The 19,470-nt window shown below is 47.8% G+C and overlaps 1 protein-coding gene across 5 annotated transcripts in view; it reads left to right on the top strand.

Moving 5' to 3' along the window:
* exoc6b (exocyst complex component 6B) overlaps window positions 1-19,470 on the top strand; it is a 147,678-nt gene that overhangs the window by 112,871 nt on the left and 15,337 nt on the right. Inside the window, exon 22 of one of the 5 annotated variants that reach the window (XM_088639152.1) lies at window positions 11,041-12,147. The exons of 2 other annotated variants lie outside the window; for them this stretch is intronic. In XM_088639152.1, coding sequence (XP_088495278.1) covers window positions 11,041-11,097 — 57 coding nt within the window. In that variant the 3' untranslated portion in view covers window positions 11,098-12,147. Of the gene's footprint in view, window positions 1-3,565; window positions 4,183-11,040; window positions 12,148-19,470 lie in introns of those variants that run through there. 2 more of the 5 variants (XM_088639107.1, XM_088639124.1) reach the window with 2 other exon arrangements.

Here is a 19,470-nt window from a genome sequence, read left to right on the forward strand (position 1 = left end):
TTCGAATGGGGGAGCTTTGAATTTGAACCCGAGCAAGAATTTGTTTCTGTCTGTCAGAAGGGCCCTTTGCTTCCAGATCTGCTGTGCAAGCTTAGATCTGAGATGAAAGGGGAAAATGCATGAATCTGAGCTCAGGGTCTCAAAGATTTAGGCTTCTGTGTTTCCTCATCCCCGACCAGCAACAGTCCCTGTAGAAATGTTAACAAGCTTCTGTTGTCACCTTAAGTAATATCACTGATTTAATAGTCTTCATGTATTGGATCATGCTTTAGCCTGTGCAGTTCTTGAAGCCTCTGGTTGAGATGCAGTGCTCTACTGCGTGCTGCCTGACGGCCATTCTTGTGTGTGTTCAGAGCCGATGACTGAGTGGTTCAAGATCAAGGTTGAGCTGAAATGGTCAAAAGCAGGTGTTATTTTTTTTACTAGGTGCTGCAGCTCTGAGTTTAAGAAACCAGTGGTAGCCACTGATCTTCCAATGCCTGCCTCGGGATTCGGAGCAAACCGGATGAAAGTCTTTTCTGAACGGTCAGACTTGGATAGGGATGTCCCAGTCAGTGCCTTGGAGAAGGCTCAAGAAGTTTTCATACCTCTTGAAACCACGTCGCTGTATGATGTGATGTACTATAGATGTCAAGGAGGTTTCTGATGAGCAAGGCCAGCAGGAGCAGTGCTTGTTCTGGAGTCATCATGGATGATGGAGCTCAAGGCTGTGACTGCTGGTGTGCCTTAGAGCTCAGCCCCACCTCTGCCCTTTCTGGCACCAGTGCACCACAAGACCTGCCAGTCAAAAGGCCTTCAAAACTACGCTTTGGAGTAACCAGCGTGGTGCTGCACTCCAGCACACTCTAGCTCCGTAACATCTGTCAACAGCAGGAATGGGAGTGTGGTGTGGAGCTTGAAGAGATTCCATACATCTCTAAGAGGAAGACTGCCAGCTTCAAGTTATGTGTCTGGAGAATCAAAAGGCATCTTTGGGACTTTGAAGGCTAAAGTCATTGGGCTTAAAGAATGACGTTAAAATGCCCAGGCACATGAATGTGACTGAACACGTTCTTGGCTGTTCCTCATTTTTACATTCTCTTTTGTAAAGAGCTCAAATGGGCGCATTGTGCTTTTTTTCCATGCAGATTGGTGCCTTTTAAAAGAAAATAACCCCTTTGAAATGTTTTTGAGTTGAAAATTAAACTTCTTCTCCCACTTGGATCGTTGCGGATGGGATTGGGAAGGGGCTTAATGGCTAATGAGTCACAGGAATGCCTCTGTTCTTTCTGCCACGTTCAGTGATATCTGACTGGCTTCTCTGACCCCCAACCAGCCTCAGAACCCACTGTGCCCTCAAAGCCAAGTTGGACCATAGACCACGTCTTTTCCAAACGCATCTCCCTAGTTTTTATTTTCCTTTTTTAAACCAGTAAGAAGTTGCAGCTGGTGTCGGGCTGGCCTCAAAGCTTCTGTAATGCATCCCAGAGCTAACCATGGAGCCTGACGCCATGCTGGATCAGGGGCGGCTCTGCGCTCCCACTGCTTCATGTCTTCATCGCAGGGCCCTTCCTCAGACTCTGGCTTCCATTAAAAGACGATGCATTCGGAAACCGCTTTCTTCTCAGCCATAAGTAAGCACATTTCCGCTTTTCAGCCCCATGCACAGATCTAAGGGCTGCCAGGTCTGACAGTTTTGCCAAGACCCTTGGTTAAGAATATAAATGCAAGTTTGAAATCAGGACGCCTTCGCTCCTTTGAGACCGAACTAGGGGAGGTGTACAGGTATTAAGTGCTGTAGTTACAGTACAGCCTTAATGTAGCCTCCACTAGCAGTGCTTTACACAATAAACAGCCATCCCGAGATTAAGCTGAAACCCTTTTCTCCTCTTAACAGAGCCACACTGGCTCTATTGTCACGTGTGAACGCACGCTTTTTTGTTCCACCACTCCTGCGTGTGACAAGGAGTGAGGTCACTGTAGTGATCAGTCTAGGAAGAGTCATCCTCCCAGTAACACCTTTTTGCTTTTACTGTTGTAGTATCTACCAGCACGGGAAGCGTTTTACAGAGCTCTTGTGAATGTGAAAATCCAAATATTTAAACCGGGGAAGTTAAACAATGGAAGAGCTCGTGGAAAGCGTGCAGCATGACATCACCCTCGCCCCCCTGTGTCTGGGGTCCCCAGGCAGGAGGAGGAGGGGGCTGCTTTGTCTCGGAGACAAATTAGCGTAATGCACCCATCTGATGGTCCACTGCAGGCCCTGCAGACCTCCTGCAGCGCAGTGGACACTGATGATTTCCATATCGCTTCTCCTTTCTTTCTGCTTTTTTATTTCCTCCGCACCCCTGGCTGCTGGCCAGCTCTCAGTCTCCGCAGGGCTCCTGGAGAGAGAGGGATGCCAGCCTTCCCAGTGGCTACACAGAGGCCACAGAGCATGCTCTGGTCCTTCCCACTTTGTCAGGAGACTGCTTCCCTGCTCCTGTCCTGTTGAAAGTGACTCACAGTCTTTGTCAGAGGCTTTCAGCTGCATTACTGCAGTGTTCACAGCATTGCACCAATCTCCCTTTCATTCAGTCCATTCAAAGGCTTCGTAACAGTCAGTGTGAGAGCTTGTTTTTTTGTGGGGGTCTGTGGGTCTTGAATTTGCCGGTCAAAGATGTGCACTGCTTCCCTTCCTCTGCAGATTTATAAATCTGTGAATGATGCAGGTCTGCAGAATGTGAACTAGTGTGTTTCAGCACAGTCTGGACCCTTCCTCAGGTCTCCTCTTTTTAGTGTTTCAACTTCAGTAAAGAATCGGAATGTATTCAGCACTTTTGATGAGATCATACGACCATGTGGCTGTTATCCTGCGTGCACAGCCTGATGTCAAATGACAGCATCTGCACAAAAGTCTTAAATCAGACCCATCTAGTAGTTTCCAGAATGTACAGAGAGCCGATGTGTAGTAATTTGGATTCACTGAAGGAGCATTTGCTCACTGATTGCTGTTGAAGCTTTGACTGAGACTTGTACCAAATGTAGCTCCTTGGCTTAGATGGGGTTCCTCCCTCTTAATAAAGCAGGGAGATCATGAACAATTAGTTCCCGGCAGCTATTAGGACACTTTGCCTTTCGAATTACCTCAAGTCATAAGCAAAGAGAACTGAAAGAAATTTCCCCAAAACAGACAGTTGGCTTTAACTTGTTTTTTTTTCTCATTTGCTTCCAGGAAATCCCTTTCTCAAACATTTACTTTGTTGGACTGAAAGAGAAAGAATTACATTTTAGAAACCAAAGGGGTCCTAAATAATATTCACTGTGCCCCATTGTTCAATTTTACTGTATCTTAGCTAGAACATTGACAACCCTGCTCAAATCAGTGGCAGTCTAGGCCTCATACACTTTGGGAGGCAGAAGAATCATCACTTTCATTGTACTCCGGGCTAGGAAGAAGAAAATAATAGTTCTGTTTTCTGGCTTTTTAAGTCTCATTTGTTCCCTCTGTAGTAAGTTCATTTTGGGGAGCTGTGTCTGAGGGGAAGGTCAGAGACTCGAGTTGTACTTGTGAGGAACAGTTCTTCGTCTTTATTTGACTCTCTAGGAGCCTTCGGAACCTGCACAGCACTCGGGTCCAGCACCGGTCTGTGGAATCTGGGCCGGGTTCCCACTGCATGAGTGCATGAGCCCTGGAAAGTCCGTCTGCTGCGAATCCAGCAGTCCAGGCAACAGGGCAAGAGGCGTTCTGCTGAAAATCCTCCTGGTGACTCAGCCCTCTGGATTGCTTTTCCTGCTCGGGTCCTCATCTGGATCTGGGTTACCGGCCTGGTTAGGGCCATTTATTTCAGGGCAGAGGCTAGCTGTGACCTAGTGAGTACTGTTCTGATCCACTGTCTGGCTGACCAGCCCTGCAGAGAGCAGTGTTCTCCATCTTTAAAAAAAGACATCACACACGCTTAAACACTGCTGTTGAAGTTAAAAGGGTTTTGGAGATATCTCCATAGTTTTTAACATGTGGCTTGTTTCCTATCGTAGGGAGTACAGGGAAATCACATGTTATAGAAGTAAAAAGAGGTATTGGATTAATGAATTAGTCGAACCCTTCCTGATTCCTGTTGCGAACATCTGTTTTTATACTAGGCTTCCAGTCCAGAGCAGATCTCACACTGCGAACTGTTCAAGCTGTTTAACACTTCACCTGAATGAGGTTAGAAAACACCTTCAAACTGTAACTCCTTCATAGATAAATCGGACCTGTACAAGCATTTGTACAAATGATATGCACTTTGCCCCTGCTCTGAGAGACGTGTCGCCCAGCAAGCCTGAAAACCCGAAAGGTTCTGAAACTTGGGACCTCAGGCCTGTCTGAAGTCTTGCACCCAAGCGCTGATCCAGTGGCATCTTCCCACAGCCGCCGGCTCTCAGCTCCTCAGTCTGCCACATCCCAGTCACCACCCCAGTCCCGCCAGCCGCCACTCTTGGGTCTCCCCCTCAGCAGTCTGCATCACTAAACCATGGCGTAACAGTGGCGCCTGGGGGCAAGAATTGGCAGCTCTTTGACTTTATTTTTACACCAAGAGGTTGTGTGTAGTGCTTGCAAAACTCATTTTGTAATATCGTATACACTGCCAAGCAGCCAAGACAGAAAGTGTCAATGGTGCTGTCTTCAGATTGCTCAGGCCATAGGAGTAGAGGAAGAGCTGACTTGTATACCACAAGTGTAACCTCCTCCCGCTCTGTAGCCGGCATGGTCAGAACACAGGAAAGGTTACAACACGAGAGAATGTCATCTGGGCCATCTACTGTAGCTCATGTGATAGATAATTGATCCAGTGATCTCACTCAGCTGTTTCTTGAAAGTAGCCATTGTATCTCAGATTTAAATGCACGTCCTTCCCACTGCATTCCCACTTGTGACTTCCGATTCGTGTTTCCGACTTGATACGGAGGAAGTTCACCTGGGTGAACTTGTCAGAATGGCCGTCGTGTTGTCATGTTCCAGTCAGAAAGGCCGTGCTGATGTTTCAGTGTGTCTCCGAGAAGCTGGGGCATGCTGTGCTACTGGTCAGCACAGAAGTTGTTAAAAGTGTGTTTGGAGCAGGGGTGTTCACACTGGGACAGTTTGGCTTTTCCATTTCCTTTTCAGTTTCCCTAATCTTGACATTCACACAGGGCACCACGCACAACTGGGTAATGCAGTTATGAAACCGTTGGATGTTCCAAAGAACATACTGTAGTGTTTAATCAGAAGGGATTTTTTAAAGAAATGGCACCAAGACTTATGTATGCTTCCATGGCCAAAACCATAAATAAAATCCCCTTTTCAGCAGTTTATGGGTGGCTGAGAAAACAAACCACAAAGTTGTGCAAGTACAAATTATATTTCTGTGATCTTTGCTTGTGATTATTATAATAATAATAAGAAGAAGAATATGCCCTCTGTCCAGAAGGTTAGGAGCTCCTGGTTAAGGACCATGGGAGCAGACCCCAGTCGTGTTGAACCTGAGCAGAACCAGTGGCAGTGCAGTTGAGTTCCACAGCTGTAGCAGAACAGTGGGACAGATTTGTAAGCGGAGAGCGATGACTGGGAAGAACAGTAGTCATCTCCTGTTGAAGCTCTTTTTGCTGCATGCTGAGGTCCAGGGTATTTCCAGTACACATCCCACTCTGCTCTTAATAACCCAGATCTGACCTTGTCCATTATTTCCTGTACAGATCCCACTCTGCCTTTGATGACCCAGACCTAACATTGACCATTATTTCCAGTACAGATCCCACTCTGCCCTTGATGACCCTGATCTGACCTTGTCCCTTAATTCCTGTGCAGACCCCACTCTGCCCTTGATGATCCTGATTTGACCATATCCCTTAAATACTGTACAGGTCCTGGTCAGACTGTACATTCTCTTCAGCATTCAGCGGGTATATTTCTACATCGCACTCCAAGGCACACTGGGGAAAAAGTCTATTATAGAAACCAGGGAATCTTCTTCAATAAGGGTCTTTCAAAGAGCAATAAGGGAATTGTTGCTGTGGAATCAGTGCTGAGCCGCGCAACCACGTACAGTCCCAGGCTGAAGGGAATATTCTACACTGGCTAACGCAGCAGAATGTCTGGGTCTTGATCAGAGAAGACTACCAGTGGACCTGATAAAAGTATTCAAAATCCTTCCAGACACTGATAAAGTTGTCCCAGTGGACTTCTTCAGTATCAGAAATGAAACGGGAAATAAAGGTAGTAAGTGGAAACTGTGGAAACTTATTTAAATCTGCGAATGTCTTTACACAAAAGGTTGTGGGAGTTTGGAACAAGCTGCCCAGCAATGTTGTTGAAGCCAATTCCCCGGCATCTTTCAGGAGACTGCTGGATACAAACCTCAGCTCAGTTAACTACTCTCAATGGGGATAAGCAGGCTGAAAGGCCTCTTGCTTTTAACTTTTCTTCTGCTCGTTTGAGGTTCTGTGTAGCCACACATCTGGCTCAGGTGCTGGTGTCTGTTGGCTCTGAGCTGTAGAATGGTGTGGCAGGGAAGAAGAATCCTGTTTTCTCTGTGTGGGGTTTTGTAGTCTTCAGTTAGTTGTTTTTTTTTCCCAGCAATTACCACTATTCACGCAATGAGTGGGGACTCACTGGCCTTGAACAAATCTATTTGTGACTTGATATTGAAATGAACATTTATTTTTTCCAGTAAGTACTTGAATGCATTGCTGTGCATAATGTCTGCATACAGAGTGTCTCCACTCTAATTAGACCGTTGTGTCTTCAGCAGGAAGCGCTGTTAGCTCGTCAGTCTTCAGAGCCAGATGGTCTCATTAACTCCAGGACTTCTCAGATGAAAACATGGTTTGGATCAGTGTCCGTGCTCTGTAATATTCCTCTTGCTTGTTTGTTATTAGCTGTTTGGCTTCATCTTTTCTTTAGACAAAACCAAAATAAAACAAAAGAATCTGTTCACATGCAACTAAGAGCATCAGCAAATTTGTCGTTCCTTTGTTTTTGTTGTTGTGAGCATACGGCAACAGAATTTCACCCTTGAGGAGTAAAGTGGCTCGATCCTGCGCCCTGACTCTCTTTGGCAGTCTCATTGTTTGTTGACATGTCAGGAATCCATCAATTACAAGTGTAGACCTGCGTGGAAGTGAATTTGAAACCAAGATCAGGAGGCACTTCTTTACACAGAGAGTGGTGAGAGTGTGGAACAAGCTGCCCAGGCATGCTGAAGCCGATACCCTGGTCTCTTTCAAGAATGGCTGAGATCCTGGGGTTAATACAGTAAGTAAATAATCTCAATTCTCTTGGCTTCCTGGATTTAAATGCCATCAGACCAAATGTCTTCCACCAGTTGGTCATGTGACTGAGGATGGCAGGCCACTCCCCCATTGCCCTCTGGGAATCATAGTTCAGAGTCTCCACCTTGTCTGAACCTACCGCCTCCTCACTCTGCTCACTGCCTAACGAGCCACACGGACCAACCAGCCTCTTCTCGTTTGTAGACTTTCTTATGTTCTTATGATGGTTCTGTGTTAACGCCTTCCCAGTGGAAATCCACCATTGAGCTGTTGGCGGCAACGTTATCGTTCCACTTAGCAGCAGCTATATCACTCTGCAACTCTAGCAGCCCACTGAAGCTCAGCAGGTGTGAGCCTGGTCAGTACCTGGATGGGAGACCTCCTGAGGAAAACTAAGGTTGTTGCTGGAAGATGTTAGTGGGGCCAGCAGGGGGCGCTCACCCTGTTGTCTGTGGAGGCCCTAATAATTCTATAAACTGGCTTCATCACTCTGCTCTCCTCCCCACTGAGAGCTGATGTGTGGTGAGTGTTCTGGCGCACTATGGCTGCCGTCGCATCATCCAGGTGGATGCTACACATTGGTGGTGGTGGAGGGGAGTCCCCATTACCTGTAAAGCGCTTTGAGTGGAGTGTCCATAAAAGCGCTATATAAGTGTAAGCAATTATTAATTATTATTATGGCTGCAGGCCTCGTCGCTGGCCGCTGAGCTCCGCTGAAGCACGTCCTTTAAAGAGCAGGCTGCAGCAGCACACCCTGCGTCTGACGGGGAAATAGCCCTGTTGCTCTGAAGCAGCTGCCCTGGTGTATTGTGGGGGGTTGTTGTTTCATTTCCTGTGTGTGGCAAAGAGTTCTTGTGATTGTGTGCAGTGCTTAAATCACAAACAAGTTCGTAGAAGATGTTTTTTAATCAATAAGGCTGCTTATTTTTCCTTTCAAATAGAATCCTGGTGGAGAGCATCAGAGTAAGAACTTTTATATCGACAGATAGCCAGATAGGTAGACCTTTATGGTGTGTAATTGTATATTTTTGGCACTTGAGGATTACATCATAGTGGCCTGACTAGTGACAGGGGACTCAGATATAGTGCCTCTCAGCGACTCTCAGGGGGCAGTTTAGCGGGTGGAAAGATGTATGTCAAATGTCAGATTTGTAGAACACGGTAAGAAAGAGATGATAGCTTCCTCTTGAGGCCGCTGGTGGCCTGTCTGAGATCTGAGGCAAGCTTTTAAAAGCAGATTGTTACAGTCTCGAGCGCTGCAAGTGTTCTCGAGATCATGCGCCAAAGATGCTATTTGACACTGGTGTCAAATAAAAATAATTCTCTAGCAGAGGTCGCAAGTAGAGATAGTTCATCCGTTCAGTTTGGTGTTTAGTAGTTACCTATTCCCAGAATCCCATCCAGCTGTTTTTTGAAAAAAGCCAGGGTATTGACTTTTTTTTGGCTGGGTAGCTTGTTCCAGACTCCAACAACCCTTTGTGTAAAGAAGTGCCACTTGTTCTCAGTTTTAAATGAACTTCCACACAATTTCCACTAAAATTACTTTGGCAAGACGTTAACAGTGCTGCCTTGCATCACTGGAACCCTTGGTTCAGCTCTCTGAATGGGGTTTGCATGTTCTCCTTGTGTTTTTGTTGGTGCTCTGGGTGCAAAAGGCTCCTCCCTCAATCCAAAGACACACAGGTTGTTTAATAGACTTCTGGGAGAGCTGGCCCTGGTGTGTGTGTGTGCGTGCGTGCGTGCGTGCGTGCGTGCGTGCGTGCGTGCGTGCGTGCGTGTCTCTGTTTGCACTGTGATGGACTGGTGTCCCACAAAGCGTGAACCCTGCCCAGTGCCTGTTACTTGCTGGGATAGGCTCCAGCTCCCTAGTGGCCTGTATTGGACAAAGCAGTGAGAAAATGGGTGAATGGATGACTTGTGTACTTGAAAACTTTTTAATTTACTGGAACAGAAGCTGTTAGCGCTCGACTAGAGACACGCATTGCCCTCCGACACCCCCTTCCTGTCCCACTGGCCCGGAGCTGAGAATCTGCTTCCATCGTATCCTGGGGCGTGCGGAGAACTGGGCGACAGCTGCAGCTTCCCCTGCTCCATCACAGCCTCGTGTCCAGTTACAGGCCCTCGATTTCAGGTGTTCCAAATCCAGGACAGCAACTGAACCAAGTGGTTTGTAGGAGCACACAATCGCCAGACACCTCTGCGCTTTGCGTGGTTCAAACTGAGCAGGTCTTGCCTGCAGGGCTCTTACAGAATAAGTTTGAAGGTTACAAACACGGCTGAACTGAACGTGAGCTTTGCCCAGGGTTCGTTCGTAGTGCGCTCAGTGCATCGTGTGGAGGAAGAGTCGGATTTGGATTTCCGCAGGCAGCTCTGTCGCGGCGTCCCCGCTGTGCCTCTCCACGCGCTCCCGAGCTCTGCTGGACTCGGAGAGCAGGAGTGCAGCAGTGCTCTCCGCTGGAGCCCTGGAGAAGTGTGTGTGTGTGTGTGTGTGTGTGTGGAGCGGGTGAAATCATTTGTTTGGTTTGAGTTGTGGATTTTGGGAAGCAGGTGGTCCGGTTATCAGACGGCACTGGCTGCGGAGCGGGACTGTGGCGGAGCGGGCTGGGAAGGGTGAGTGACGTGCTGGCTGTGAACTCTGCGCGGCCCCATCACATGCTGGCTGACCTTCCTGTACTTAACAGCCAGAAACGCGCCAGGTGTAATCACTTTCTTCAGTCGCTGATAACAGCGCGTTCCGTTATGGGCAGGGGGTGCGGTGGCCTCCTGCTCACCCTGGCCTTGTTTCCTTGCAGTCTGAGCTGATAAACTTGACTCCCTATCTCTGCCTGTCCTCTGGAGCTGCGCGAGCTGTATCGCTGTGCGCAGTGCCAGAGTGGGGGGGACTGACCTCTCAATGACCTTGGCAGCCTTCCAGAGAGGGAGTCAGGCAAGTTCTCAGGCTCTGCTTCCCCGCTACTGCATTACCCTCTACTATTTATTTTTAACTTTTGTTATTACATTACGGTTTTTGATGATATTTGTTTGATATTTGGAAGCTGTTATGACACAGAAGCCCCAGTTTGCGAGTGTCAAAGGGAGGTTTTAATTGATCGATGCAGCAGCTAACAGAGTAAGCAGGAGCACAGGAGAGGCGGAGGTTAATGTGATAGTTAACACAATTAAAAGGCCATTAAATATTTAGATGTGAGCGATGGGGACGTGTAATGGGAACTTAATGGCTTCTTTTTTTCCTCATCAGTCATAAAAAAAACCGTACTCCAATTCGTCACAGCGTGACTCTGTAAACTCTATCCCTCACGCTGTGTCCCCAGCCACCACAGCAAATATCTCATCCTGAACGCAGGCCTGGCCTGAGGACTCCCTGTCTAATGTGACTGATCTCACTGTTTTCCGAAAGAGATGATCCATGATGGTTTCTCAAAAGCAAACCCCCAGAACAAACTGAGAAAGACTTTTTTTATATATTTTTTCCCAGAAAATCTTCAGTATATTTGGCTTTGGTGAAATCTGATTTGAATCGCAGCTCAGAGGTAATAAATTGTCTGGAGGGGAGTTTCCAGACGTTGTGGGCCAGTTGTTGGCAGTTGTAGCTCCTGGTAATCCCCAACAGCAGACAGACAGCAGCAATACTACTGTGAAATTGTGAGGTTTGCATTTAACTGGGTGACTAATTTTAGTTTTCTTTATAATGTACATATATGTTGCTGATAGATGCAAACTTAAATCTAAAGTCAAAAACTGGCAAAGGATTCATTTATCAGAAAATCAATCGGTCATCTTTGTCTCCAGACCTCAATCCAACTGAACATCTGTGGTTCCAAGTCAAGAAGGCCGTTTACAAACTGAAGCCAAGGGCCAAGATCACTTCTCCCTGGACAAACGGGCAAAAGAGCCTTCCCCTCCCTCCTGCAAGGTGCCAGAACCTCACTTCAAAGTGCAGTTCTCACTGTGACCCATGCCTGAGGATTTACAAAGCACTACAGAGGAGTAAAGAATTGTTTCGCTTGTGTTTTCAGGACATAAACTCACAACAAGTATGTCTTTGCTCTTTGACCCATTGATGGACTTGGAGATCATCAGCTAATGGCCAATCCACTTGTTTTTCCAAGCCTTCCAGGACTGGCCTAAAGCCTTGGGTTCAGTCCAGTGGGAAGGCTGTGGTGGTTTCCACTGTCTCCGTCACAGAGCAGACAGCCAGGCACAGAGGGACGAGGACACTGAGGCCTCCTCCTCTGCACCTGACACATGCAACAGAGCTCTGCTTCGCGGCACTTTCAGCCCGGAATCATATTGAAAAACACTTTACAGATACACATCAGAGGTTTGGCAAAGAAAAGAGAAACATCCCCTTTTCTGCCTTCCCCTGCCCTGCAAGCCTTTCTGGGAATTGTCTGGGAGAAAGGCTGACCCCCAGCTCAACCCAACTCAGAAATGAACAAAAATACTTGAGACACTCAAGGAATTTCTGCTCCTTCTTCAAGACGCTTTGCTATGACTGATCGTGAACTGTCGGCAGTCTCTGCTCCTCGCTGTTTCCCTGGGGTGAGCACGCTCTGCAACCCCCATCGTTCTCACTGTGTACATGGGCTGTCTTGAACAAAGTCAGCTTTTATTGTTCTGGGACATTTTGTACACAGAATGGGAGATAATAGTGTCGATATGAAGCGATGAATGCCCAATTAAATGTACCGTCAGATCCTTTGAAGAGAGAAGTCTATCACTGAGTTTTTACTTTCTAATGAGAATCTGTATTGTTTTTTTTTGCTTGCTATAAATGGCTGCAGCAGATATTTTTATAATTTCATAAAACTTTTTGTTTGCATTACTGGACCACGTTCATTTCAGCACCTCTTGAGGGGAGCAGTTCCTCAGGCTCTTTCACGTGCGGGTGAAGATTTTCTGGTTCTTCAGTGTGTAGGTAAGCCGGGTGATCAGTACGATCAGTGTCCATTCCTGTCCTGATCAGGGTTCATGAAATTCTGAATGCTGCTATGTTAATGTTAGTATGGGCCGCCCGAGCAGTGCAGTGGCTGTGTCCTGTCCGTGCCGGCTTGCACAGTGTGTCCTGTCAGTCCTCGGATTTGATCTGCCGCCGAGAGAGTGGGGAGGGACGTCACAGTCCCAGGAAGCCTGGAGACAGGAAGACGGGCCATCGGTTTGGGTCCCCTGTGGGTGTGAGACTCGTACCATGAACAAACCTCCAGAGATCAAGACCCCCCAGAAAGGTCCAGTTTGAGTAGCCAGTCTGACCTAATCTGCATGCTAACTGGGGTGGGAGGAACCCACATGAACATGGGGAACATGCAGCTTCCACACAGAGAGGCACCCCAAGCCTTTCTGCTGTGAGACCTGCTACAGCTGAAGTCCTGTGAAATGAGTGCAGGCTGTGGATTAGAAGTACCTTGAGTATCAAGATCTGTGATAACGTCCCTGTTTACTGCAATGTTGGGGCTGTTGCTCTCAATGGAAGAAGAATGCGATCGGCACATTTTTACATTTTATTTTATGCGGAAAGACATTCTACGTGAGATGTTTGGACTTTTTTCATAAACTCTTGCCTGTTCTACAGTTGTGGTTTTGCTCTCGAGTCTTTGACATTAACCCCCCCTCCAACACACGCACAGTATGGTTGGGCCAGGGGCCCAGGAAAGAGTTGTTTTTACTTACCTAATGCATTACCGATGCAAAACAAAACCAAAACCAGAGAAAGAAGTGTCCATTATCTGATAACAGAACAATAACCGAGCTAAAAGCCCCATCAGGCTACTTCAGCTGAACCTGAACTAACCCTCTGGCCATCTCCAGTTTCGGTGACACTGTTTGAGTTAATGGGTCAGCTGGCCAGAATCCTTCTGGCTTGGCTGGGGCCTGGGGCCTCTGACAGAGCTTGACTTTGACATGCCCAGCATGTTCCCTGAGGCTTTCTAGGAGGAAAGAAAAACAACAGGACTGCTCTTGCTTTCTCAGACACTCAGCCACGCTGTTTCAAATATGTTTGTTTTCCAGCTGTGATTATTGATGTGGCCTGGACAGTCCTTGATCTCATTCATCTCTGTGAGTGCTTTACATTATGGTACTGACCTTCTTTTGAAGAATAGATTCTTTTGGATTTGAGCCTTTTACTTTGTCTCCCTGTATGTACTTGACAGGTAAAGATTCGGTCTGGATTCCCTGTGTACCAAGAGAGGAACTGCATTTAAAGATGAATGGCATACAAATATAAGTAAGGTTTCAAATAAGAGGCGGTCATTCAGCCAGTCTAGATAGGTAGATCCAAGGATCTCATTCAGCCATGCATTGAAGGAAGCCAGGGTATTACCTTCAACAACATGGCTGGACAGCATGTCCCATGCTCCAACAACCCTTTGTGTAAAGATGCACCTGCTTTATTTGCTTTTACATGCAATTCCACTTGTAATGCACTATAACATTTGTAGAAGAGATACCTGTTTTCAGTTAGAATTGCTGAGTAATTCAGTCTAAAATGTGCTAGGTGTGGGAATACAGGCTTGGCGCTGTACTGCAGAGAAGTGCTGGCTGCTTTGCTCAGCTTTCACAGCTGGGCTTTCCAGCCTCTGCACTGTTATTAACCTGTGCTCATACTCCACCTGGAAACAGTGTGGCTTCTCCATGGGCAGACCTTTAGAACTCTGAAAACTGAAAAAATGTATTTTAACACGAGGGAAACTTCAATACTGACTTTCTACTTAGCCAGCATTGTGTGACGTTTTGACTTATTTAGGATGAAAATCACTAAGGCTGCCTGATGATGAACTACACCTCTACAGAAATATTTATTTTACTTCAAGACAAGTCCCCGGTAGCCCCAGCTTCAGTTCTGGGGGTGCTATGTGGATTTTTTATGTTCCAGAGATTTCCTGCCACAGTTCAAAGATGTACTAGTAAGTTAATTGGCTTCTGGGAAAGTTGGCCCTGGTGTGAGTGTGTGACTTTGTACGTGTTTGTGTCTGTTTGTGTCCTGTGGTGGGCTGGTGTCCCCCCCTCAGACAGTGTGTCTCCCAACAGACACAGTGGTTAATGACAGCACTGTACTTGAGAGTCCAACATGGGTGAATAATATGCTTCTGTACAAAAAATCTTAGTGGGAATTTCAAGTTTGACAAAGCAGGTTTGTTCTAGTGTTTTCATTGCCAAACATGTTGGGATTCAGCGTAGGTAGAAAGTCTTTTGCACACCCTGCTTTTACACCTTGACTACTGTCTTCAGATACTGTACCATCCTATCATTTAGCTAGCAGAGCCTTCATACCATAAATATTACCCATTCCAGGACTGAGCTCCACAGATAACGCCACGAGAGGACTCCATGTGATTCTTGTGTAGGATAGATAGCCTGCTTTCCATGTAAGGAAAGACACACACTGATCATTCTGCACCAGCAGCCCCAACTGAAAGACACACAGTGATCATTCTGCACCAGCAGCCCCACCTGAGAGACACACAGTGATCATTCTGCACCAGCAGCCCCACCTGGGAGACACACAGCAGAAGTTCTACACCAGCAGAGCCACTGTACAACAGATCTGAGAGAGGAGTGAGAAACTGCTTCACATTTATAAAGGGGGAGCTTTAGGGAGGTCTGTTTTCTCAAACCCTAGGCTAGAATGTAGATAGGAGACTGGGGTTCACACCCCTTCTCTTTAGAACAATATGGGGTTTGAGGCCGCTTTGAGATCTAACCATGAATTTCTCCCTTGTGCTGCTAGTACACATAATAGCACTCCTTTAAAACTAGTGTCCCCTGAATCTTGGTCAAATTCCCATCTTGTAAATCCAATAAAACGTACGGACCTCAGAGGAAGAGTATGGCTTTCCTTGGCGTCTGTGTAGGTCTTGGTGCGTCCGTGGGTGAGATTCCTCTGCTCTGCTTCAGCTCAGGACAGGCCCCGCTCTCTCGGAGCTGTGCCCTCGTGGCAGTCAGGCCTCCTGCCCATGTGGGACAGGGGAGGTGCTGACGGGCCAGCCTGATTAGAGAGACTTTATTTACAGGGTTTGATTGCCCTTCCCAAATGAGCAAGGCACGATAGGACCTGGCGCGAGGCAGTCGGGGGCAGGGTGTTAATATCGAAGCCCTTGGGAGTGATTTGGCGAGACTGAGGGAGTTTCTCCGAGAGACGCAGCCCCAGGGCTGGTCCAGGCACCTGAGTGCTCTGAGAAGCCTCATGTGTACCTCTTCAGCATGCCAGTCAGACCAGCCCCAAGCAAAATCAGACATATAACACAATAAATTAGTACGCAACAAGTGTTTTTTTCCCCAGTCTTGATTGGTAGCAATTTTTATCAGCAGAGACAAGTCGTTTTAAATTGAGCGTTGCAGACATACAGTTGTGGAACTGTCTGGTTTTCTGAAGCTGTGGCATTAATGTCGCCCATGTGCACCAGCGTCTGCGTGATGTGAAACGGCCGTCTGACTGTACCTACGCTCCTTGTGTCTGCTCTGTTCTGCACCGGGTGCTGTGTTCTTGTTGTATTTATGTTCATTGTGCCACAGTAGATCTCTTCCATGTTTCCCAGGCCTGGTTCTGAGAGGGTAGTTTGGACTGTGGCTGTCAGAAGGTGACGGCTCTTGGTGTGGTGGAGTGCAACACAGTCGATTAATGTGACGGAAAACCAAGTGATTTAGTGATAAGCAGTGAAAAAGCAGTATCGAGAGCAAATTCCCTTGTCAAGCACAGGTTTTACCTCTTAGAATGAAAGAAACTACCTACAAAATGAACTTAAAAAAATATTAAAAGCAAAACAATACATACTGTAAACCACTGAGCTGGTTGTAATATCTGGGACAAAAAGGCCTCATGGTTTTCGTTTGCAGGTTCAGCACTCAGCCCAGGAGAGTGAAAGGACAGAGTGCAAGTTTCCGTTTTGCTTGCTTCAGCTCACTTTATGACTTGTTATCTTAAATATGTGTGGCAGCTCCAGCCCCCCCCGTGTGTGAAAATGGGAGCTTCAGCCTGTGAACCGTCATGGGTGAAGAATGGCACTGTTGGGAGTGCACCCCTGTGTCTTTCTGAGGGCGCTCTGCTTCTCGGGGACACGACCTTGGGGCTACAGAAAGTGTGCGCAGCGTTTGAGAAGACGCCAGACGTTCATCGTGTGGGGTTCGAATTGCTAGGAGGGTGTTTTGCTGCTGCTGAGAGATGAGCTCAGGGAAAGCGGGCAGCCTGAGCTGCTCAGATAACCTCTGTGGGTTCTGGTCTCATTACAGTCCAGTGCAGCACAGGAAGGGTCTCATGGCAGGACATCTTCCACCACAGCAGTGCACCCCCGCCTTCCTCTCCCCGGGCTCCCAGCGCTTCACGCCCGGAAGCGCTGGATCCCGCGCCTCTCCGGTGCTCGGATCCTCGGAATCGGGAGCGTTGGAAGTGAGGGTCGGGCCGTGCAGACGGCACGCCAGCAGGCTCCCCCGGCTGAGTGATGTGTTGATCCTCTCCTGAAAGACAGCGGTGTTCCCTGGAGCTGTAATGTTATCCGACCCCATTCCCGGCTGCGCACTCTTCGGGGGGCGGACAGCTAATAGCTGCGTATCATCTAATCCCTAAGTGCAAGTGTCAATCGTTAGAAAGGGGAGACCCAGGAGCGCCGATCGCTCTCTCAGGCTGGCAGAGCTCGCTGGCACTTCGAGCTCGGCTTCTTGTGTTACACTGGCGGTGATCTCACACCGAGGGGCCGGCAGGGGCTTTCTCTCTCTCCGCGCTCTCCTCCTCTTCATCAGCGGCGGTGGCCTGGATCACTTCCACTGAAGGCCGGGTGTCCCCTGTGGGAGACGCTGACTGTCGACACGGTCATGCAGACAGACCCTGGTGCTGGACCAGTCCCAGAGTCCTGACACGGACACAGCGTGCCTGCTCTCCTCCACAGGGTGATCAATGTGTGTTCCCTGGGCTGCAGGAGATGGTTTACACAGGTCACCGTGTCTATCAGGCTCAGACGTTTGTTTCATAAGTTATTGATTCTACAATCTCATCCAGCTGTTTCTCGAAACCTCCCTCAAGTCATCATGTTCAACATGGCTTAGTAATTTGTTCCACACTAACGTGAACCATTGTGTAACGAATTGCTGTATTTGTATGAGAAAAAAATGCAAAAAAGCTTTTTTTAAAGCCATTGCAAACTGCTGCACACAGAGGACAGAATGTAGGATATCTTTAAATCGTTTGTACCTTAAATAATGCAACAATGATGCTTTTGTTTACAAAAAACTGTTAACTTACCATAAATACAACGCTTATGAAACATAGTATTTATTCTCCCATTTGTAAAGTATTTTTTCAATGGTATCTTTAAAATGTCTCAGCTTGTTTTAACTGAGATGATGGCTCTTTGCTAAATGGAGCAGACTTCAGTGCAGTGTTCAGACATGTACCTGTTTGTCTTTGTGCAGCTAACAAAAGCCCAGATATGAAGAAGTATTTTAAGATACTGACAAGATGTTTGTTTTATGCCAGATCTCAATGCCATGGAATTGAAAGGAACAAAGGAGATGTTTTCCAGGTGTTTTGAGAGGCTGAACAAACCCAGCCTGTTTCCCTGAGAACTCCCTGGCTATCGTTCTGCTTTCAGTGCAGATCAGCGTGACTGTTCTCTGTGCGCCAGCCGAAGAGGAAGGGCCTGTGATCGGAGCTGAGCTGGGTCCCACGCTGAAGCACCAGCCAGCACAGGAGCCGGGGATCTGCTGACAAGAGCTGGGGTGTTGGGCGGTGGTGCAGGAAAGCTCCCGGAATGGGACTGACCTTCAAAGGTTTAGTTCCGATAACCTTTGGATAACCCTTGCACTAACATAGCAGGGTCACCATGTGTTCATTAGGGCAGTTCTGGGTGTGCCATGGGAAATTCTTGCCTTGTCCCAGGGCAGATAGCTCTTATCGTAGTCACCCTGCACCGCTCTTGCTCTGAGTGATAGCAGTCCCTGCTTCTGTCCCTAAGCCTCTCCACAGGACAGCTCCTCCCCAGCCTTACCAGGACACGGAGTCGGCAACGACTCTTCTTTTTTAAATGCATTTCTCATTACCATTTATTTTTATGTTATACCCTTGATATTGATTTTGGAGAAGAGGCATATCCCTCACAAGTAACACCGGCTCATGCAGTACGTTCGGCGCTGATTGGAGGCGCGTCACTGACAAGTAGCACCACCCACCTCATGGAGTCAGTTTGGCGCTGATTGGAGGAGAGGCATATCACTCACAGATAGCATCTCCTTGTGCAAGATAGTATCACCTTGTGCAACATGGTCGATGCTGAGTGGAGGGAGGAGAGGCACGTCCTCACAGGTAGCACCGCCTTGTGCAGCACGTTCAGCACTGATTGGAGGACAGGCTCTTTGTAACTCAAAGATAGCACCACCATCTACTAGCGGTTCGCTCTGATTGGAGGAGAGGCATGTCATTGACAGATAGCATCACCATGTGCAACACCGTCGGCACCGGTAGGAGGAGAGACAAGTCTCTGACAGGTAGCTCATTGGAGGAGAGGAACGTCTCTGACTGACATCATCACATGCATGCAAAAGCACAAGGGGATACCCAGGGCACTGGTCAGATAATCCCATCATGCCCTTGGACGGAGAGTCTCAGTTGTAGTTGGCACAGAGATTTGACCCAGGTGGCTTGAACCGTGATCACAGAGCCCAGCCTGCATCTGACCAGGTTCCTTTACTGGCGGAGTCACTCGGACGGCCCAACAATAGGACCTCCAACAGGAAGAGATTCATACTCTTTTTAGAAATAGTTACATTTGTTTAACTCTTATGAAAATTGCGTAAAATTACTCGTCAGTCCTCGTGTTACCAGACTTGGTTTTCGTTGTCGTGATATTTCGTTTCACACTTTTGGTTTTTGTGTAGCATTGTCTTTTGGGTTTGAGTGTCCAGAAATTCCAAAGGCCGCAGAGCTTTGTCCGATCGTCTCCTGCGCCTCAGTCGGGCTCGCTGGCAGGCGCAGGGTGCTGCTTCTGCGGCGGCCGGAGACAGGTCAGCTGGAGGGCAGCCCGCCTGACTCGCAGCCGTGCTGGCCAGGGGTCGCCGTGACACAGCCAGGGAGGAGTTGTGCTGGAGTGTGTGAGGTGGGCGGAGGAGGCGAATCTGAGCTTCAAGCCCAGACGCTCTCGGTTTGCACAGGGAGAGTGGAGTTCGGAGAAGGGTGTCAGACCTCCTCTTCACCTTAATGGAAATGTTCTTCACGGCTGGCCTCAGTGCTACAGA

The sequence above is a fragment of the Lepisosteus platostomus genome, chromosome 1 (genome assembly GCF_059453375.1).
Source record: "Lepisosteus platostomus isolate fLepPlt1 chromosome 1, fLepPlt1.hap1, whole genome shotgun sequence".
NCBI classification, from domain to species: Eukaryota; Metazoa; Chordata; class Actinopteri; order Semionotiformes; family Lepisosteidae; genus Lepisosteus; species Lepisosteus platostomus.